The sequence below is a fragment of the Onychostoma macrolepis genome, chromosome 01 (assembly GCF_012432095.1).
Source record: "Onychostoma macrolepis isolate SWU-2019 chromosome 01, ASM1243209v1, whole genome shotgun sequence".
Lineage (NCBI taxonomy): Eukaryota > Metazoa > Chordata > Actinopteri > Cypriniformes > Cyprinidae > Onychostoma > Onychostoma macrolepis.
Genome location: NC_081155.1, coordinates 8,899,389 through 8,923,464, shown reverse-complemented (window position 1 = coordinate 8,923,464; position 24,076 = coordinate 8,899,389). Strand labels below are relative to the sequence as shown.

At 34.0% G+C, this 24,076-nt stretch overlaps 1 protein-coding gene across 1 annotated transcript in view; it reads left to right on the top strand.

The window, feature by feature from the left end:
- Nucleotides 1-24,076, top strand: part of LOC131526119 (complement C3-like) — a 204,714-nt gene that overhangs the window by 54,167 nt on the left and 126,471 nt on the right. Inside the window, exons 12-15 of the mRNA XM_058754266.1 lie at nt 4,861-5,067; nt 5,209-5,400; nt 5,494-5,646; nt 5,753-5,882. Of these exons, the coding sequence (XP_058610249.1) occupies nt 4,861-5,067; nt 5,209-5,400; nt 5,494-5,646; nt 5,753-5,882 (682 nt within the window). The remainder of the gene's footprint in view (nt 1-4,860; nt 5,068-5,208; nt 5,401-5,493; nt 5,647-5,752; nt 5,883-24,076) is intronic.

Here is a 24,076-nt window from a genome sequence, read left to right as displayed (position 1 = left end):
GTTTTGCTGGAATTTATTATTATTTATTTTTTAAATATCGTTGTATTTAGGCCACTTGGACGAGTCGTCATATTGCGTGCCCAAATTCGTGCCGGCGATTCTCTTTGTGTAAAGGCGGGTGCAGAATTTATTTATTTATTTATTTATTTATTTATTTATTTTTTAATTTTTTAACTAGCCTACATTTTGATGTATTATAACACCGACACGTTTGATGACCCGACATATTGGCACTCTCTGCCCAATTCGGCTTGGATTTTCTTGACCATTGGGACCAAACGTGATACACACTGTAATGTCCTAATACTTGTATTATTTTTTATATAACATGTTGTCCAGCTGTTGAAGTATCGGTGGACAAGATGAATGATAAAGTCTATTGAACCTCTTTGTCATGTCTGTCTCAGCCATTTCAATGTTACGTTAAATTTGACACTGCACTGATACACTCTTCTGAAAGTTAAAACATGAACAATTGTAGTGGGTTCGGAGTGGAAATGGACAACGATTTAATAAGAATTATGTAATCTTGCACAGATTTTTTTGTGTGTGTGTGTGTGTGGGGGGGGGGGGGTCGTTTTATAAATTTAATTTATAAAAACTTTTGGAGCACTTTTTGTTTGTTAAATGTTTTGTTAAAAGTTTTTTGTTGTTGTTGTTGAAGTAACGACCAAGCGGCCAGCGGCACAGTAAGCTGATCATAGCCTATGTTTGAACAATTTAGCCTTCACAAATCATCAGGACTTGCCTAAAATAAAATCTATAGAAATAAACAGTTCAAGCACATCACAATGTTAGTTTAAATGTTTGAACTATATAAATGTGCGCTAGGTGCATATCTCATTGTTTGTGTGAAGAGTGGAAGCTGAAGCGCACTTTGCAGGACATGGAGGCGCCAGAGAGGTCACTTGCATTTTTTATTGATAGTGGAAACTTAAAATAGGCGTACGCCGTAATTTTTGCTCTGGGTCCGGGCTAAATGCAGAGCTCGGACCCCTCTACCCGTACAGGGGGAGTACCCTGCGGACAGCAAGCCAAATACGCATAACCGTTACTCAGTTTATTATATGTAAGGGTGAACTCATGAAATATATCTATAGAAATAATTAAATTACTACTTTAAAACTAAATAATTCAAATCAAAAACAAAACTATTTCATTATGTAATTCGTAAAGATGCATTTCTCTCTAAAGGCACGTCCAATGAGGAGATGGCGAGTCATTTTTCATCACAGTCTAAAATATAAAAATAAGGAAAAGCCTAAAACAGGCCCGATTATACTTTTTTTCTGATTTTTATGTTGCTCTGCTCTGAATTCCTTAAACTTTAAAGGATTTTCTGCAACGCAATTTTGTCTGATATGTGAAGTATTTATTAGCCTATTTTTTTTTTTAATCCATGCAGCAAATGCTTTAAAAACGGCTTTAAAAATACTTTATTGCATTCCAGATGATTTTAAAGAACTTTTCACTTTAAATTTTATGGGTAGCTTGAATGTAAAACATTGTCATGAATTCGTTGTATTCCCCTTTGTGAAATAGGCTACAAATTGTTGAAGTCTTATGAGCACGATTTTCTCTTTCTATTTGACGTAATGTTTAGCAGAAATTGACTTTGGCATGCAAAAGTCTGATACATTCATTATTAATGGCATGGCTGGTTCAGTCGACAGAAATACGGGACACACGGGCCTATAATCTACTGCTGAAATGTTTCATGGTACGCACAGTGCATACAGCCGCATACCTGCAGGCGCCACTGATCTTGCCCATCTGGTTCATTGCTTATTATCATTATTATTATTATTATGGATGATTCCTTATCCTGTGGCTCCCTCTAGTGAATGAAATTAATATCACAGGCTTCATCTTCCAGTTGAAATGGCTGATAGTTTAGAATTTGATTTCGGCTATTTGAAAACAGTGAATACATCGAATTCTATTTACAGTAAGTGAAAATTGCATATTTTCTTAGCAATAGATTATATTTACACTATTTAATGATTGTAATATTTTCTTGCAGTAATAGTAGTCTGATGCTGTTTGTACTACTTATTGCAAATAGTGGGCGATATCTGCACCTCAGTATTGTAGTTGGCTACATTATAAAACAGTATACAATAATAGCGTATTGAGTGTAAATTATAATTTGTATTAAAATTATTAACTGGATGCCGCCCATACAACTAACCCTTTATAACCAATAACAAGACGTTATTTTCCAGTTTTGGAATATTTCCTTAATTTTTCTTGAAAATAAATGCCTTTCCGATGTGATAGGGGATGTAAAAAAGAGAGTAAAACGAGGTCGGCAGAAGGTGGAATCGAACCCGCGTTTATCGCGTCAAAAACTTCCTGCTTTACGCTCTACTACCTGCGCCACAGAAGCTGACAGCATTCGGAAGTTTTTTGCAGTATTCTAATTCTACGACACGTTGGTAGGCGGAGTTATCATGAGTAGTCTCTGCCTAAATGAAGACAAAATAATTATTAAAAATAGCCTACAGGAACGTTTTATTTTCATGAGAGGGCAATCGAATGTGCCGTTCTCTTTTGGGCTCTGTACGTTGTCGTCTATCCACCATAAACATTTATAAAGGGCGGCACTCGTCATTAAATTATGCACATATCCAAAAAGGAATTGTTGATATCAAGAATTGAATTGTTGATATCAAGAATTGAATTGTTGATATCAAGAATTGAATTGCTGATATCAACAATTTAATTCTTGATATCAACAATTTAATTTCTGATATCAAGAATTAAATTGTTGATATCAAGAATTAAATTGTTGATATCAAGAATTAAATTGTTGATATCAAAATGACCCTCCCAATTCTTGATATCAACAATTCAATTGTTGATATCAGAAATTAAATTGTTGATATCAAGAATTAAATTGTTGATATCAAGAATTAAATTGTTGATATCAAGAATGTAATTGTTGATATCAAGAATTTTATTGTTGATATCAACAATTAAATTGTTGATATCAAGAATAGACATTTTTACTAGTAAGAATTGTATTTCTGATATCAAGAATTAAATTGTTACTAGTAAGAAATGAATTCTTGATATCAACAATTTAATTCTTGATATCAAGAATTAAATTGTTACTAGTAAGAATGAATTCTTGATATCAACAATTTAATTCTTGATATCAACAATTAATTCCTGATATCAACAATTAATTCCTGATATCAACAATTGAATTGTTGATATCAAGAATTAAATTGTTGATATCAACAATTCAATTGCTGATATCAACAATTTAATTGCTGATATCAACAATTTAATTCTTGATATCAACAATTCAATTGTTGATATCAGCAATACATATGTTTAAATGTTAAAAGGGCGACAAAACTATTACAGATATCAAAAACGCATTTCTTACTAGTTACAATTCTAAATGCACATATCAGAAATACAATTCTTACTAGTAAAAATGTCTATTCTTGATATCAACAATTAAATTCTTGATATCAACAATTTAATTCTTGATATCAACAATTTAATTTCTGATATCAAGAATTAAATTGTTGATATCAAGAATTAAATTGTTGATATCAAGAATTAAATTGTTGATATCAAAAATGACCCTCCCAATTCTTGATATCAACAATTCAATTGTTGATATCAGAAATTAAATTGTTGATATCAAGAATTAAATTGTTGATATCAAGAATTAAATTGTTGATATCAAGAATGTAATTGTTGATATCAAGAATTTTATTGTTGATATCAACAATTAAATTGTTGATATCAAGAATAGACATTTTTACTAGTAAGAATTGTATTTCTGATATCAAGAATTAAATTGTTACTAGTAAGAAATGAATTCTTGATATCAACAATTGATTTTGAATGGCAGCCTATGGTGACATTTAACTAGTGAAAATACAATTACAGATATCAACAATTTAATTGTTGATATCAACAATTTAATTCTTGATATCAACAATTAGCATTTTAACTAGTGAAAATCTAATTGTTGATATCAAGATTTAACATTGTTACTAGTGGAAATGTAATTGCTGATATCAAAAATAACCATTGTTACTAGTGGAAATCTAATTCCTGATATCAAGAATGAACATTTTAACTAGTGAAAATTGAATTGTTGATATCAAGAAGTCATATCCTGAGAATGAATAAAAGTTAAAACGGCTTGCCATATTGTTCTTTGTTCTCATCAACAGTATCTCCGCCATGATGAATGAATGACGGGCTTTCTGTTGTAACATCGCGCATCGGTCAATAAGGGTGACATCTAGTGGAGAAGACTAATGATAAGAATCACATTAATCAGATCTTGTTTTAAATGTTTGCTGAAATAAATACCGGAAAAGATTGATTCGCGGCTTTTGAGAATCAATATCGAATCGACGTCATTAAAAAAAAAAACGATTAATCGAAAAATAGATTTTTTTGCCCAGCCCTAGTTTATAGCAAGGCGTGCATACAGGTGCAGTAAGGTCAGTTCGTTCACCTTTATCCTCTGTTTTGAATGCAGAGTAATCATATTTCACTTCTACTGTTCTCTTTATTTATTAATTTCAAGTGCATTGATAGAGTTTCATCTGTTTGATCCATCAACATTTACTGGTTGCGCAGCAATTTGGGTAGCACTGACACCCACAGGTGCACTTCGCAACAGCAGCATATGAAATACCGAATTGAGCAAAATTATGATATCGTACCAATTGAAACATAATACATACCGGTATTTTTCCGGTACGGCGCATCCCTACTAGTTCTGGTGATCTAGTATACAATAGATCAGTTAACAAATGTTGAACAATCAATAGAGTATATTGTATAAAGAACACCAGAAAAAAAAGTACTTGTTCTTCCCAGGCAAAGACCAAAGATCCACAATTAAAAAGAGACGATCAGCAGGCAGAGAAGATGATGACGGCTCAGGTCTACAAGACCCAAAGCGACTCCAAAAACTACCTGCACATCGGCATTGATGCTGCAGAGCTTAAGATCGGTGATTCAGTGACAGTGAATCTAAACACTGGACAAAGCCCAGGAGTCAAAAATCAAAGCTGCACATACATGGTAAAGATAATGGTTATTTCTTATTCAGCTGCAGTGCAAAAGTAATAATTTACTATGTCAGTATTTGATCACTTCACTCAGTTTGTGTTTGACACCGTATATAAGTAATAAATGCTGTTAACTTGTTTGTCTAATTTTCAGATCTTGAATAAAGGTCAGATTATAAAAGTAGACAGGTTTAAGCAAAGAGGACAATCTCTAGTGTCTCTGTCTCTGCCTGTAACCAAAGACATGGTGCCTTCCTTCCGCTTTGTGGCTTATTATCATGTGGGCTCGTCTGAGGTGGTGTCTGATTCAGTCTTGGTCGATATGAAGGACACGTGCATGGGAACGGTGGGTCAGCAATTAAAAGAAACAGCTGATGTGCCAATCAACTAGGTCTTTTTTTTTTTTTTTCTGATACAGCATCTCTTTTTTAAATGACAGCTCCAGCTTAAGGTGAAGGACAAGATGAATACCTATGACACAGGAGATGAGGTCAAGCTGCAGATAACTGGAGATCCTGGAGCTAAAGTTGGTCTGGTGGTGGTTGACAAGGCTGTGCACATCCTTAACAAAAACAGACTCACTCAGACTCAGGTAAATGATCTTCTTCAAACTTCATAACAAAAACAGCTCATGACTGTGTTTGGCATAAAATGTACATAACTGATGGTTTTTTTTTTTTGTTTTTTTGTATTTCTAGATCTGGGACGTCATAGAGAAGCATGACACCGGCTGTACGGCAGGAGGTGGAAGGGACAGTATGGGGGTTTTCACTGATGCAGGTCTGATGTTTGAGTCCAACACTGCAGGAGGCACCAACACCAGAACAGGTTTTTTTTTTTTTTTTTCATTTATTTCAGCTAATGAAGATATTATTGTATTATTATTATTATTATATTATTATCTATTATTTATTCCATGCCAGCAGAATATGTGTGACATCACTACTCAGGATTAGGGTTGCCAATTTTTAGGAAAATTATGATTATTTTTAGGAAAACGGGGTGCTCAATATATTTGCACTTAGAGGTCGGTAGTCCAGGGGTCAGAAAGTAAAAGTCCTGCCATATGTTTAGTCCACCCATTAACCCTTTAGGCGCTAGGTTTTTTTTGGAAAAATTATGGATTTTGACATCAAGATTTCAAAAGCTCGTGGCTTGAAAGGGCTTAAATATAGAGATTAGGGATGCACCGATATCACTTTTTCCAGTACTCGCCCGATACGATACTTTTATTTTTGGTACTTGTCGATGCTGACTACCGATACCGATATTTTCATTGCATTTGTACATTTTTTAAATATTGGGTACAGAAACCAAAAGAGTATGTATAATGTTAGTTGGTTAACTTAATTTATCAAGTAGATACAGTCAAACCAAAATTTATTCAGACACCTTCAACATTTCTCACATTATCACAGTTTATTCGCTATAGTTTATGGTAGTAAAATATGACAAGAACTCAGAGTTAAACTGTGTCAGAACAAATTCAGCTCGATAATATCAGATAACTTTGACAGAAAGGTATGTGATGGATTACAATCAACCAAAATTATTCAGACAGCTGTTAGTATGACAATATTTACACAACTATCAATAATTTGTCAGGCAACCCTTAGCCTTAATGACAGCCTGTAGTCTCCTGGGCATGCTGTCAGCCAGGTTCATGCAAACCTGAACTTCAGTTTTTTTCCCAGATTGAGTCTGAATAATTTTTGGTTCCAAATGTGTATCAATTTTATTGGTAGTCCACTGTATGAAGAATTTTTGGATATAATATTTCACAGTTTACTTTATTTTGCTATCCTCACTTACATAAATTAACTATAGTGTCCTGCACCCACTAAAAAATATCAAAAATTATATTTGGTCTCTGAATAATTTTTGGTTTGACTGTATATCCTTCGGTTATTTTCACACTTAATTATGCACATTAAAATGTATTTTGCAAGTTTTTGTTACTTTCACTGTTCATTTTTTTTGCTCTTCAATTGCATTAGACCTGCTAAAATCACACGTTTTGCTGTAATAATGCAGGGAACCACTCGTTATAAATCTCCTAACTGTGATATTTTCAGAAATAGAAGTCACGTTTTTCTTTGCTTTTCTTTCTAATGCAGAAACACTCATGAAGCAAGCAAAACATGCACAACGCGCGCACATATTTGTACTGGTGCAGAATGAGAGGACAGTACAGCCTCGCGCATTTCACACAGGCTGCTAGTTTCACTTTGCCAGAAAGTCGTGTATGCTTAAGGTTGAAAATAAATAATTTATTTTATAGTGAATGCCCCTATAAATTGTCTTATATTTACGATTCAGTTTTAATCCAAGTGATGCATGCTATGTGAGCGAACATCAATAAAGATCACAGAAGTGCACGCGCGCTCTATCTCTCCCTCCCTCCCGTTAAGTAACTTGTGCATTGTTTTGGTTACTTGTTTTTGACATATCCGACCAAACTACAAACTTTCCAGTGATGTCTGTGAGAAAAGTATATTCACTCGACAAGCTCGCGCATCTGCGCCGGCGCCCGCTCAATCCACTCAGCACTTTGCTTTTCAGTTCGTGCACATCAACTATAAAGGCATTAATACTTAATGTTTAACATTATTCATTGCATACATCTGCTTCGTAGACATCCTTAATCTCTAATAACTCCATTCTGCTGCATGTTGTCATGTTTCTTTATGGCACTTATCACATGCTGTGAGGTATCGGCGCTTGGTATCGGGGTATTTTAACGAGTATCGGTATCAGTAAAACAATAAGAAGTTAAATTTACTTAATTTTTCTTTTGCAAGTTTTTTCACAAATATTTTTTAAGCAAAATTTAAATAAAAAAATAAGTAAAATCTACTTAACTAAGTTATCTAAAATCAGTAAAGGAAATAAGTAAATTTAACGTGCCCAGGTAGAGTTTGATGAGTAATTTCTATTTAGTTATAAGTATAAGTTTACCCTACACTCTCAGAAATAAAGGTACAGAAGCTGTCACTGGGGCTGTACCCTTTCAAAAAGGTACATGTTTGTACCTAAAGGGTCCATTTTGGTACTTTAAAAGTACATATTAGCAGAGGCGGACAATCCAGGGGTCAGAAAGTAAAAGTCCTGCCATATTTTTGTTCCACCCATGAACTCAGCAGCTGATTTCACCAGAGGAGGAACCAAGTCATTCCTTTCAAGTCACAAGCAAGTCTCAAGTCAAATCCCAAGTCCTCAAAGAGTTAAAGTTAATGAGATAATTAAGTGTCTACTTAAATTATGATTGTGCATTAGTGATGAACACTTGCTGTTATTGAGAATTACAGAGGATCAGATGTTGATGTTTTATTGGTTAAAATGATGCCACCATCATGGAGATCAGTGTTTGCTTTAGTTGGGCTCTTGACCCTTTTAGTAAATCAAAGTAATTTGCTTTTAAGCAAGTGCAATATTGTTTCACAACAAACATTTGTGCATTGCTGAATCAAGAACTTGATGTAGCAAATTAGTTTACGCTTTCTGCTTTTAAATCATTTGAATGAGCATCACGAAGGTGTCTCGCTTTGGTTTATTGAGTGATATTCAGCTATTACTGAATTTCAGGAAAAAAAAGTCCTACCAAACAAATGCTACTGTAGTGATTACATATTAGGAGGAAGAACTGCATCAGCTCAGGCTTTTAGACAGGAACACTTATCATATGATCCTCAACGGTGGTGACAATAATAATTCATACTGCAGTGCATGATGGGAGTTTTTACTATGGTCTTACCCAGCATACATTGCAGCATGAAGAATTTTGTTGGTTGTCACCATTGTTGAGATTCATATACTGGTTCATTATGTCTGCGTGCGTCTAAATAGCAGAAGAGTTTAAGTGTTTATATGAATTAAATACAATCGATTTCAAATGAATTCATCATAACTATTAGAACAACAAGTTTCTTGCACGCTATTTCACAAGGTTGATTTTTCAAAACCTAAACATACAACACAAAGAAGAAAAAAACAAACAATCCGTACAGCTGTAAAAGCATGGTTTCTCATTGTGCAGCCCTGATCTCTTTACTTTACAGCAACACATGTAATGCTGCAAAGAGAGATCTAACACAGGAGTTAAAGGCCAAGAGCCCAACTAAAGCACACACTGCTCTCCATGATGGTGGCACCATTAAAACATTAATATCTGATCCTCTGTAATTCTCAATAACAGCAGGTGTTCATCACTAATGCACAGTCATAATTTAATTAGACACTTAATTATCTCATTAACTTTAACTCTTTGAGGACTTGGGATTTGACTTGAGACTTGAAAAGAATGACTTGGTTCCTCCTCTGGTGAAATCAGCTGCTGAGTTCATGGGTGGAACAAAAATATGGCAGGACTTTTACTTTCTGACCCCTGGATTGTCAGAGAGATCCCAGGGCACCTAATGTCAAAAAATTTGATTTATTACCTCTCATAAAGATAAGACCCCCCTAACATTACAGATTAAAAGGTAGCTTTTCTCACAAGTTACAACAAATAGATCTGACTTATCTTACCCGTATTCTAAAACAACAAAAAGCATCTGACACGTTCGTTAAGTAAAAGTCAAAATCTTGTTACAAAATTAAACAAAAGAAGGAAAAATAACTGTGATCTAAAATAAAGAAATAAAGAAAGAAAGAAAAGAGCAGACTATCTTACGCAGTCTCCGTCAGATAACCTCGTACTACCGTGGCAAACTCAGAATGAGTTTACGAGCAGGCCAGACCACACCTACCGCCACCCCCCTAACAGCGTGAGGAGAGACCGACGCAAAGATTTAAAAGAATTAAAGTAATGTTTTAACATTAGAACGAACGTTATTTTTAATAAATCTTTTACATTTCTTAATTAATGAAACAATTCGGCACTCATCCTAAAGCTTTTCACTTTAAAATTAGGTTAGTGTAGTTTTTACCTTCTAAACAAACAGTAGGCCTTTCTAAGCCGCAGGGAAATGTTGCTTATTTTATTTTATTTACTTTAGTTTAGTTATTCGCACTTAATTCGCCTATTCCTTTAATCGGTCTTTGATTTTGTCAAGTTTAAGACTTCTGACCTGTTATATTACCCAGACTTTTTCACTTTTAAAAATTAGGTTTTTATTTTTTTTCTTATAAAAATCGCCTCTAAGCCGCAGGAAAATGTTGTCTGTCTTGTTTTATTTGATTTTAGTAGTATAATACCTTTATTTACTCTTTGATTTGTCAATCTTTAAACTTTCTAGCATGCTATAACGGTTCAAACGCATACATGCGTATGTGAGCGGAAACCGGAATGAAAGCAAATGTTTTGGACGTCTTTGGAGTTTTCAGCCATAATTAGACGCCTAAACTTTTTACATTATAGCACGAAATGTAAATACTTCGTCTCACGCAGTGCTACGAAATGAGAACGACACTGTGTGTGTCTGGACGTATAATTACTGACGCGATCGTATCAGATCAAGAGAGTTGCTGTAAAACATCTAAAGGTGTTTCTGGAGATGCAACTCATTTGCAATCTAATGAGTTTTTGAGGGGGTCTGGCATCATAAACTTTGGCGTTTCTGTTCATTGATCAAAGCACATACATGTTAACCATTTTATGACATGCACCTGCGAGTATGAACTTTGTCAAAAGTTTAGACTTAAAGTTCACTGTCCGGTCAAAGGATGCGTCCCCTTTTGAAGTTTTTATATGACACATAGCTGGTTAAGTTAACAGTTAGGTATAGTTTAGGAAGAAAATACTCAAACATAAATACAAACATACACAAACAATCCCCTACATTTAAACATTTAAACTTTTATGATGTCTCATACAAACCTTTTACAAACATGTGAACTTTTAGAATCACACTGGGTATCTCTACAAGATGATGAAAAGCAGCATGATTAAACAACAATATAACTATTGTTTTAACAAATAAGTTAAGATTTGTAGTTTTTATATCTCTCAAACCTAAAACATGAACCTCTAAAGCAAGGATTAGAAGCAGTCAAACGATCCTGTGATGAATACAGAGAATTTCTTCATGAATTAGACTGAAAATGAATTGTCATAGGTTGTTCGCAACAAAAGTAATTCCCAAACAAGGTACTACAAATGCCTCACAGAATCTTTACAACAGATTAGACTTTCTCACTTTAAAAATGGTATTATTAACCGTGGGGTTTAAATGCAGCATTTTTTTTCACAGTATAATGCTTTATTTTATTAAAATAAAAACAACTGGTCTATATAGGTTTATCTCACTAAGAATTGATCAAATAATTGACAGAGGAAATAATACAAATAAACGATAAGTCCATTTTATCAACCCCGCCTGATGTGTCTGATGGTTTGTGACAAATATCTTACTGATACAATTGTGTTAAGATATTAAGTATGTGTAAAACATGTGCAAAGTTCATTACCACTGTTAAAATAGTATAATAAAACACAAACACTAGCATGAAAAACAAACACACACACACACACACTAAAACAACCCCTGCAGTTAAACATTTCAACTTTTACGATGTCGTATAAATACACTTTTACAAATAAAAACTTTTAGCATCACACAGGGTACCTCTACAAGATGATGGAAAACAGTATGATCAAACAATGATGTAACTTTTTTGTTTTAACAAATAATTTAAGGTTTTGTAGATTTTAGATCTTTCACACCTAAAACCGTGATGAGGATCCGAAGTTGTCAAATGATCCTCTGATGAATGCAATGCGCTTACAGAGATTTTTTCTTTATGAATTAGATCTAAAATAGACTAAAATTGGCTGTTGTAAGGTTGTTTACAACAAAAGAGTGTCTTAAACAAGGTGCAACAAATATCTCATCTTTACAACAGATTAGACTTTCTCACTTTAAAAACGGTATTATTAACCATGCTGTTTAAATGCAACATTTATTTTTTCACACTATAATGTTTTATTTTATTAAAATAAAAACAATTGGCTCTTTATAGTTTTATTTCACTAAGATTTGATCAAATAATAGATATAAGCAACAATCAAATATTTGATAACTCCATCTTATCACCCAAACTGATGTGTCTTACGGTTTGTGATGACATCAGAATCAGAATCAGAATGAGCTTTATCGGTCAGGTATGTTTGCACATACGAGGAATTGTTATAGTGACAGAAGCTCCACAGTGCAACAGAAAGACAGCAACAGGACAGGACACAGATAATAAAAGAATAATATACAAATAGACAATGTACAAAATAGCAAAAACACAATATATAATATAGACAAATATGTATGTACGGTTATGATATGTGCAAAATTGAAATGAAACAATAAGCATGTGTTAAGATGCACGTTACGTATGTGTAAAATGTGTAAAGTTCAATATTACTGTTAAAATAGTTTAAAAGGACATTTTTAGCTTTCATATAGGATTCACAACCACACTCAGTTGCTTTTTGTGTAACAGAGACCCGCCCCCGGGGGCAGATGAAAATAGAATGTATGAAAGACTTTTCTTATTATAATAAGATATTATAATGACAGACTAAAAACTTTAGATTGATTAAAACAACTGAGGTTATGCATTTCTCTTGAATATGTATACAGTAACCAGTGAGTACATGAAACATTATTGTATAAATACACATCCTTGTAAATTCAGCATGATTCTATCATATTAATCAATAAAAAAGAACAACCGGTTTGTTGGAAATAAAAAAGTAAATAAAAAAATAAAAAATAAAGTTGTTTTTCTAAGTTAGAATGTTTATAGTGTGTAGTAAAATCTTAACTTTAACCTAAAGCATATTTCTTTCAAACTCTCTCACGCACGCACACGGCTTGCCCACAAACTCCCAACAACATACTTAAGTTTTGTTTTATCATCTAGAAACCCTATAATGGAGTTATGTGTTGCATTATTACAACTATAGATGCCGAAAGAGGTCATTAACCTGTTTAATCTGTTTAAAATGTGAACAATATCACTTAAGACTAGTTTGACAAACAAGGTACGATCATAAAACAAGCCTGGATCCAATTTGAAGCATTCTAACAACAAGTACAACCATTGCAGAAAATGTATTCAATCAATCAATCAAACTTTATTACAGACTCAAGGTCCAGATTTAAAAAAGACAGTAGACAGCATATACAACCCATAGCATTTATCACAGACATAAAGAGTTACAAAATACAGCAATACCGGTGTCTCCACAACTTTGACTGATACCGTGTAGTACTAACCCCTATATTTGATAAACCCGCAATAATCTCATTTTTAGAAGCATTAAGCCGACAGATAAAACTATACATACGATTTCGTAACAGTGTTTTAAAAGTGATTACTCTCGCACTCACAAACATTTCACTTGCACTATGACATCTAGGCCTCCGTAGTAAGATTCTCCTTGCATCATTATAAGCTACTTGCAGCTTCTGTAAACTAGATGCTCTGTAGTTACGCCGCAAATGAGTATAAAGTGTTGTACAGTATGCTTTGAAAAGCGACACCTTTACCTCATCTGAACAGAAACTAAACTTCGTAAAGTATATTCGCCTGCATATACATCATACGGCGTAGCCTTTCAATATCCTCAGCATCTGTCACGCGTTCAGTGATAAAATGTCCGAGGTATTTTACTTTCGCACACAGTGAGACTCTTGTTAGACAACTTAAAAACTGGAAAATTTATATTATAACACCGCAGTAAGATACAACTACGTACAAATACATTCTACGTATTATTACAAGTCCCTGCTTACCTAGTTTATGATGAAACTAGAAAATATAGACGTGAGCTAACGGGTGTTAAAAATACCGGACACGTTCAATTAGACGAAGACATGCAGAGGTAGCGAACACAACGAACTTGGGGGAGGGTCGCGAAGCAAACAGTCTAACACAACACACGTTCTCCAGAATGGTGTTGACGATGGGTTCATAATTTCACGATGAAGACCGACTGGGTATTCAGACACCTGCAGCAGGACTGACTGATTTTTTCTTAAGATTTGATTTCAAGAACACAAAACCGAATCCTAAAGCTATTTCACGAAATAACACAACAAGGGGTGCACCATTTCAACATATACACGTCAAGTCTGTTTTACCATAAGTATATCGCATTCTTTTTATATACATATATTTGTTTAGGCTAAATACGTTTTAACAATTATTTTTGTTTTTACAAAGATGTTAAATTGAACAACTTTAAAAATAATCTGCATTAACGATAAACCATGCACTCTTAAAATCGATTGCACACAAAATATGAGTAAAAGGGCCGATAACATAATAACTGTGACAAAAACCATGTTTTGGTTCGTGTCTTACACAACTGCGCGTTACTTAACGGATTTATTAAGCTTTATATAAAAGGTAATAGTCTGTTAACAATTTAGACGCTTTTATTATGAAATCACACAAAGAACCGCTGAAGTACGTACTGTTATGGAATTAATTGAAACAATACTACGTGGTCATTTAACCGCTTTATTTACGGTATGCTGAATATAAAACTCTTAAACAGGAACATTAAAACATTTCAAACTTGTTAAACACCCGCTTCAATACATTCAATACATAAAACATTTATCAAATACTATAAAACAATAGTTAGGTAAACGACTTACAGTTGATAAGTCATTTTAAGCGAAAGGCGGAATGATTCACGTCTTTTTTATTCTGTCCACACCAATGCTTTGACACCGGCGTTTTAGGCGTCTGTCTTTTAGGTCTGACCCAGAAAACGGTTGTCTTAATATTGTGTTCTTCTTTTTATGAAAACATGCGGCAAGCAGTTTTTGACCTCATCTGCATTATACCGACACGTTTTAACATGTCGTAAATTCCAATAGTTAGCAAATGCAACTGTTTATTACTGAGATAAGACACATCAGAGCTGCGTTCTATTTAACATTTTTTCATCTACCTACATGTTTATCGGCGCTACTGTTCTAGGCCTCCTCACACCTTTGTGAGATATAAACCACAAAGTTTTTTCACGCCGTTACGCTTTGAAACCAGAACCGTTTCCAAGAAGTTTCCATGATTTTGTTCGCTCTTTCTGTTTGAATTGTGTACCGCGGTTTCGCCATCCTTATCTTATTTTCCCAACCTAATTGTAATTGTTAGGCCTTACGCTTTGTCTCGTTAGCTCCTCTTTGTTCGCATAAGTCAATATTTCTACGAATTTGGTTGATTTAATAAAATATTGCGTCTTCATTCGAGACATTTACGTTATATTATTATATCATCCTAGTTTATATCAGATATACAAGATCGTTTTCTTATTAATATTATTAAATTGATAACAACAAATAAAAAACTTGATATCTGTACCGCGTAAATCGTTACATTTAAATATTTTTAATAAAGACGTTTTTATGAAGTCAGAGAACAGAATAACGAGTTAGTTGAGTCAACCTTTTATTTCAACAATATATTGATGAATATGCATTCATACACTGAGTGAAGAAAATCATCAAATTTACAAACAAACGGTAGTAACAACATTAAACCGGTGGTCTAGCCAGAAAAGGAAATCTCTGCAGACAAACATGTTTTGCTCAAATATAAAATCGACCAGCGATGCAACAATTTCGCACGTCATAGAATCACAATTTTTTACAGCCAACAACACGCATAGATCTGTCACGGACGTACACAGACAGAGAACCTCGTTAATGTCCGTCTCATCCTCACATTCAGACATCACATCCAAAATTTTTCTGGTAATTAGACAGACCGGCTCCCTGCCGGTGAGAAACATGCTAGTCAAATCAGGCCATGGATATTTCAGCCTTCTTACAATTTTCATTTCGTTCTTGAGGTTTGTTTCGCGTTTGGTATCTTCCGTACAATCGTGATTTGGATCGCACTCCGCCACGATGATCTTACGCATCAGGTCGATCATTTGTCCTCTGTAATGTAGTTTAAACGTGGGGTCTACAACGTCTTTTACTAAACACGTTTTCCCCGTACCGCAGTCACAGTCCAGTTGCTCATCCGCAGCATAGCCAGAACTCCGGTCGCGATCCATTAGCTTTTGCGCGGCGTCAGACGACTTTTTTAGAATTCAATTCTTTCCAAGAGATACATTTTGTCCCCTAACCGATATAGAGCTTTGTCGCCGTTTCCTAGAATCTTGATTGACTGTTTTAATCCATGACGGCACTGTGGAATTTCGCTTTCAGTTTCAATTTTCGGTTCATGGTTCAGATCCGTCAAAGCGTTATTAGTAGAAAAATTGCAGAACGAGTCGGGCTCAGGCGATTTGGTTTCTTGAAGTTGATTCTGTCGATCCATGTAGATAACGTTTGACAAGATCTTACAGTAGCTCGCCGTCTGCACTTTCAAACCTGGTAGCGAAGCCGTAACTGAGTTTATCGGGGTCGGTCGTCGTTGGTTTTAGCGTTCGGACCCACCCTCAACTTGTTGCGTGGTGCACAGGGGCGGGGTTGTCATCAGGAAAGCCATAAACGCCGGTCGCACCTAAGATACTTTTTTGTTTGTTGTTATCAATTTAATAATATTTAATAAGAAACGATCTTGTATTTCTGATATAAACTAGGATGATATAATAATATAACGTAAATGTCTCGAATGAAGACGCAATATTTTATTAAATCAACCAAATTCTTAGAAATATTGACTTATGCGAACAAAGAGGAGCTAACGAGACAAAGCGTAAGGCCTAACAATTACAATTAGGTTGGGAAAATAAGATAAGGATGGCGAAACCGCGGTACACAATTCAAACAGAAAGAGCGAACAAAATCATGGAAACTTCTTGGAAACGGTTCTGGTTTCAAAGCGTAACGGCGTGAAAAAACTTTGCGGTTTATATCTCACAAAGGTGTGAGGAGGCCTAGAACAGTAGCGCCGATAAACATGTAGGTAGATGAAAAAATGTTAAATAGAATGCAGCTCTGATGTGTCTTATCTCAGTAATAAACAGTTGCATTTGCTAACTATTGGAATTTACGACATGTTAAAACGTGTCGGTATAATGCAGATGAGGTCAAAAACTGCTTGCCGCATGTTTTCATAAAAAGAAGAACACAATATTAAGACAACCGTTTTCTGGGTCAGACCTAAAAGACAGACGCCTAAAACGCCGGTGTCAAAGCATTGGTGTGGACAGAATAAAAAAGACGTGAATCATTCCGCCTTTCGCTTAAAATGACTTATCAACTGTAAGTCGTTTACCTAACTATTGTTTTATAGTATTTGATAAATGTTTCATATATTGAATGTATTGAAGCGGGTGTTTAACAAGTTTGAAATGTTTTAATGTTCCTTTTTAAGAGTTTTATATTCAGCATACCGTAAATAAAGCGGTTAAATGACCACGTAGTATTGTTTCAATTAATTCCATAACAGTACGTACTTCAGCGGTTCTTTGTGTGATTTCATAATAAAAGCGTCTAAATTGTTAACAGACTATTACCTTTTATATTAAAGCTTAATAAAACCGTTAAGTAACGCGCAGTTGTGTAAGACACGAACCAAAACATTACGTTATTATGTTATCGGCCCTTTTACTCATATTTTGTGTGCAATCGATTTTAAGAGTGCATGGTTTATTGTTAATGCAGATTATTTTTAAAGTTGTTCAATTTAACATCTTTGTAAAAACAAAAATAATTGTTAAAACGTATTTAGCCTAAACAAATATATGTATATAAAAAGAATGCGATATACTTATGGTAAAACAGACTTGACGTGTATATGTTGAAATGGTGCACCCCTTGTTGTGTTATTTCGTGAAATAGCTTTAGGATTCGGTTTTGTGTTCTTGAAATCAAATCTTAAAAAAAATCAGTCAGTCCTGCTGCAGGTGTCTGAATACCCAGTATTCGTGAAATTATGAACCCATCGTCAACACCATTCTGGAGAACGTGTGTTGTGTTAGACTGTTTGCTTCGCGACCCTCCCCCAAGTTCGTTGTGTTCGCTACCTCTGCATGTCTTCGTCTAATTGAACGTGTCTGGTATTTTTAACACCCGTTAGCTCACGTCTATATTTTCTAGTTTCATCATAAACTAGGTAAGCAGGGACTTGTAATAATACGTAGAATGTATTTGTACGTAGTTGTATCTTACTGCGGTGTTATAATATAAATTTTCCAGTTTTTAAGTTGTCTAACAAGAGTCTCACTGTGTGTGCGAAAGTAAAATACCTCGGACATTTTATCACTGAACGCGTGACAGATGCTGAGGATATTGAAAGGCTACGCCGTATGATGTATATGCAGGCGAATATACTTTACGTAAGTTTAGTTTCTGTTCAGATGAGGTAAAGGTGTCGCTTTTCAAAGCATACTGTACAACACTTTATACTCATTTGCGGCGTAACTACAGAGCATCTAGTTTACAGAAGCTGCAAGTAGCTTATAATGATGCAAGGAGAATCTTACTACGGAGGCCTAGATGTCATAGTGCAAGTGAAATGTTTGTGAGTGCGAGAGTAATCACTTTTAAAACACTGTTACGAAATCGTATGTATAGTTTTATCTGTCGGCTTAATGCTTCTAAAAATGAGATTATTGCGGGTTTATCAAATATAGGGGTTAGTACTACACGGTATCAGTCAAAGTTGTGGAGACACCGGTATTGCTGTATTTTGTAACTCTTTATGTCTGTGATAGATGCTATGGGTTGTATATGCTGTCTACTGTCTTTTTTAAATCTGGACCTTGAGTCTGTAATAAAGTTTGATTGATTGATTGAATACATTTTCTGCAATGGTTGTACTTGTTGTTAGAATGCTTCAAATTGGATCCAGGCTTGTTTTATGATCGTACCTTGTTTGTCAAACTAGTCTTAAGTGATATTGTTCACATTTTAAACAGATTAAACAGGTTAATGACCTCTTTCGGCATCTATAGTTGTAATAATGCAACACATAACTCCATTATAGGGTTTCTAGATGATAAAACAAAACTTAAGTATGTTGTTGGGAGTTTGTGGGCAAGCCGTGTGCGTGCGTGAGAGAGTTTGAAAGAAAAATGCTTTAGGTTAAAGTTAAGATTTTACTACACACTATAAACATTCTAACTTTGAAAAACAACTTTATTTTTTTTTTATTTATTTACTTTTTTATTTCCAACAAACCGGTTGTTCTTTTTTATTGATTAATATGATAGAATCATGCTGAATTTACAAGGATGTGTATTTATACAATAATGTTTCATGTACTCACTGGTTACTGTATACATATTCAAGAGAAATGCATAACCTCAGTTGTTTTAATCAATCTAAAGTTTTTAGTCTGTCATTATAATATCTTATTATAATAAGAAAAGTCTTTCATACATTCTATTTTCATCTGCCCCGAGCGGTCTCTGTTACACAAAAGCAACTGAGTGTGGTTGTGAATCCTATATGAAAGCTAAAAATGTCCTTTTAAACTATTTTAACAGTAATATTGAACTTTACACATTTTACACATACGTAACGTGCATCTTAACACATGCTTATTGTTTCATTTCAATTTTGCACATATCATAACCGTACATACATATTTGTCTATATTATATATTGTGTTTTTGCTATTTTGTACATTGTCTATTTGTATATTATTCTTTTAATATCTGTGTCCTGTCCTGTTGCTGTCTTTCTGTTGCACTGTGGAGCTTCTGTCACTATAACAATTCCTCGTATGTGCAAACATACCTGACCGATAAAGCTCATTCTGATTCTGATTCTGATGTCATCACAAACCGTAAGACACATCAGTTTGGGTGATAAGATGGAGTTATCAAATATTTGATTGTTGCTTATATCTATTATTTGATCAAATCTTAGTGAAATAAAACTATAAAGAGCCAATTGTTTTTATTTTAATAAAATAAAACATTATAGTGTGAAAAATAAATGTTGCATTTAAACAGCATGGTTAATAATACCGTTTTAAAGTGAGAAAGTCTAATCTGTTGTAAAGATGAGATATTTGTTGCACCTTGTTTAAGACACTCTTTTGTTGTAAACAACCTTACAACAGCCAATTTTAGTCTATTTTAGATCTAATTCATAAAGAAAAAATCTCTGTAAGCGCATTGCATTCATCAGAGGATCATTTGACAACTTCGGATCCTCATCACGGTTTTAGGTGTGAAAGATCTAAAATCTACAAAACCTTAAATTATTTGTTAAAACAAAAAAGTTACATCATTGTTTGATCATACTGTTTTCCATCATCTTGTAGAGGTACCCTGTGTGATGCTAAAAGTTTTTATTTGTAAAAGTGTATTTATACGACATCGTAAAAGTTGAAATGTTTAACTGCAGGGGTTGTTTTAGTGTGTGTGTGTGTGTGTTTGTTTTTCATGCTAGTGTTTGTGTTTTATTATACTATTTTTAACAGTGGTAATGAACTTTGCACATGTTTTACACATACTTAATATCTTAACACAATTGTATCAGTAAGATATTTGTCACAAACCATCAGACACATCAGGCGGGGGGTTGATAAAATGGACTTATCGTTTATTTGTATTATTTCCTCTGTCAATTATTTGATCAATTCTTAGTGAGATAAACCTATATAGACCAGTTGTTTTTATTTTAATAAAATAAAGCATTATACTGTGAAAAAAATGTTGCATTTAAACAGCATGGTTAATAATACCGTTTTAAAGTGAGAAAGTCTAATCTGTTGTAAAGATGAGATATTTGTTGCACCTTGTTTAAGACACTCTTTTGTTGTAAACAACCTTACAACAGCCAATTTTAGTCTATTTTAGATCTAATTCATAAAGAAAAAATCTCTGTAAGCGCATTGCATTCATCAGAGGATCATTTGACAACTTCGGATCCTCATCACGGTTTTAGGTGTGAAAGATCTAAAATCTACAAAACCTTAAATTATTTGTTAAAACAAAAAAGTTACATCATTGTTTGATCATACTGTTTTCCATCATCTTGTAGAGGTACCCTGTGTGATGCTAAAAGTTTTTATTTGTAAAAGTGTATTTATACGACATCGTAAAAGTTGAAATGTTTAACTGCAGGGGTTGTTTTAGTGTGTGTGTGTGTGTGTTTGTTTTTCATGCTAGTGTTTGTGTTTTATTATACTATTTTTAACAGTGGTAATGAACTTTGCACATGTTTTACACATACTTAATATCTTAACACAATTGTATCAGTAAGATATTTGTCACAAACCATCAGACACATCAGGCGGGGGGTTGATAAAATGGACTTATCGTTTATTTGTATTATTTCCTCTGTCAATTATTTGATCAATTCTTAGTGAGATAAACCTATATAGACCAGTTGTTTTTATTTTAATAAAATAAAGCATTATACTGTGAAAAAAAATGCTGCATTTAAACCCCACGGTTAATAATACCATTTTTAAAGTGAGAAAGTCTAATCTGTTGTAAAGATTCTGTGAGGCATTTGTAGTACCTTGTTTGGGAATTACTTTTGTTGCGAACAACCTATGACAATTCATTTTCAGTCTAATTCATGAAGAAATTCTCTGTATTCATCACAGGATCGTTTGACTGCTTCTAATCCTTGCTTTAGAGGTTCATGTTTTAGGTTTGAGAGATATAAAAACTACAAATCTTAACTTATTTGTTAAAACAATAGTTATATTGTTGTTTAATCATGCTGCTTTTCATCATCTTGTAGAGATACCCAGTGTGATTCTAAAAGTTCACATGTTTGTAAAAGGTTTGTATGAGACATCATAAAGTCTAAATGTTTAAATGTAGGGGATTGTTTGTGTATGTTTGTATTTATGTTTGAGTATTTTCTTCCTAAACTATACCTAACTTTTAACTTAACCAGCTATGTGTCATATAAAAACTTCAAAAGGGGACACATCCTTTGACCGGACAGTGAACTTTAAGTCTAAACTTTTGACAAAGTTCATACTCGCAGGTGCATGTCATAAAATGGTTAACATGTATGTGCTTTGATCAATGAACAGAAACGCCAAAGTTTATGATGCCAGACCCCCTCAAAAACTCATTAGATTGCAAATGAGTTGCATCTCCAGAAACACCTTTAGATGTTTTACAGCAACTCTCTTGATCTGATACGGTCGCGTCAGTAATTATACGTCCAGACACACACAGTGTCGTTCTCATTTCGTAGCACTGCGTGAGACGAAGTATTTACATTTCGTGCTATAATGTAAAAAGTTTAGGCGTCTAATTATGGCTGAAAACTCCAAAGACGTCCAAAACATTTGCTTTCATTCCGGTTTCCGCTCACATACGCATGTATGCGTTTGAACCGTTATAGCATGCTAGAAAGTTTAAAGATTGACAAATCAAAGAGTAAATAAAGGTATTATACTACTAAAATCAAATAAAACAAGACAGACAACATTTTCCTGCGGCTTAGAGGCGATTTTTATAAGAAAAAAAAAAAAACCTAATTTTTAAAAGTGAAAAAGTCTGGGTAATATAACAGGTCAGAAGTCTTAAACTTGACAAAATCAAAGACCGATTAAAGGAATAGGCGAATTAAGTGCGAATAACTAAACTAAAGTAAATAAAATAAAATAAGCAACATTTCCCTGCGGCTTAGGTAGGCCTACTGTTTGTTTAGAAGGTAAAAACTACACTAACCTAATTTTAAAGTGAAAAGCTTTAGGATGAGTGCCGAATTGTTTCATTAATTAAGAAATGTAAAAGATTTATTAAAAATAACGTTCGTTCTAATGTTAAAACATTACTTTAATTCTTTTAAATCTTTGCGTCGGTCTCTCCTCACGCTGTTAGGGGGGTGGCGGTAGGTGTGGTCTGGCCTGCTCGTAAACTCATTCTGAGTTTGCCACGGTAGTACGAGGTTATCTGACGGAGACTGCGTAAGATAGTCTGCTCTTTTTCTTTCTTTCTTTATTTCTTTATTTTAGATCACAGTTATTTTTTCCCTTCTTTTGTTTAATTTTTGTAACAAGATTTTGACTTTTTACTTAACGAACGTGTCAGATGCTTTTTTGTTGTTTTAGAATACGGGTAAGATAAGTCAGATCTATTTGTTGTAACTTGTGAGAAAAGCTACCTTTTAATCTGTAATGTTAGAACGTTGTAAAGTATCTCAACGTTCGCTTCTGATGCTTTTTTTCTTTTAGAAGACGGGTAAGATAAGTCAACATTATTTAACTTGTAATGTTATGCTATTGTTTTAACTAAGGCGTCAGATGCTTTGTTTTAAATAAACAAACACATACACTTCTACTTCTTTTTATTTAAGTTAAAACGTTTTTAAACTAGTTAGAGTTCGTTACAACAACACTAGCAAGTCGTTGCTCATTTTACGTATATGTTTGATGTTTTTTTTTTTGTTGATATGTGTGCGTGAAAAACTCTAATAAAAACTTCCCTTTGTCCCGTTTAACACAGTTTCACAATTTAAAGTTTAAACACATAATAGTCTTCAATGGCCCACACAAAAACACGCTTCCCAAAACATTCATAAATACCTTAGGATCACTGGACAGTAAAAACAGATGTTCATTTAGATGGGTGGGGGTGGACAAAACAGGTGTCCAGTTTGGGTGGGAGGGAGGGGTGGGGGGTCTTATCTTTATGAGAGGTAATAAATCAAATTTTTTGACATTAGGTGCCCTGGGATCTCTCTATTGTCCGCCTCTGACTATGCCAGTATGGTACTTTAATTTTGATATTTTTCAAGGTATTGAAGTTAGAAATTCCTGTATCATGACCACTAATTCATGTACTTTGTCAATAAGATAAAAGTGGGTTTTGTTCAAAGTAGCTCTCCACATAGATCTTTCATATGAATGAAAATTTTTTGGTAATTCATTAAATATTGCCGGCTAAAAATTAACTAGTAACTAGTACTCTGAGTAGTTTTTGAGAAGAGTACTTTGTACTTTTACTTAAGTACTATTTTGGCACCAGTACTTTTACTTGTAATTGAGTAGTATTTCAGCAGTGTAACAGTACTTGTACTTAAGTAAAAATTTTCAGTACTCTTTCCACCACTGCCGGTTGAAAGGGAACTAAAATTTGTTGTGCACCATTACAGAAATATGGCCACTTTGATTAAACCTAGTTAAAAAAA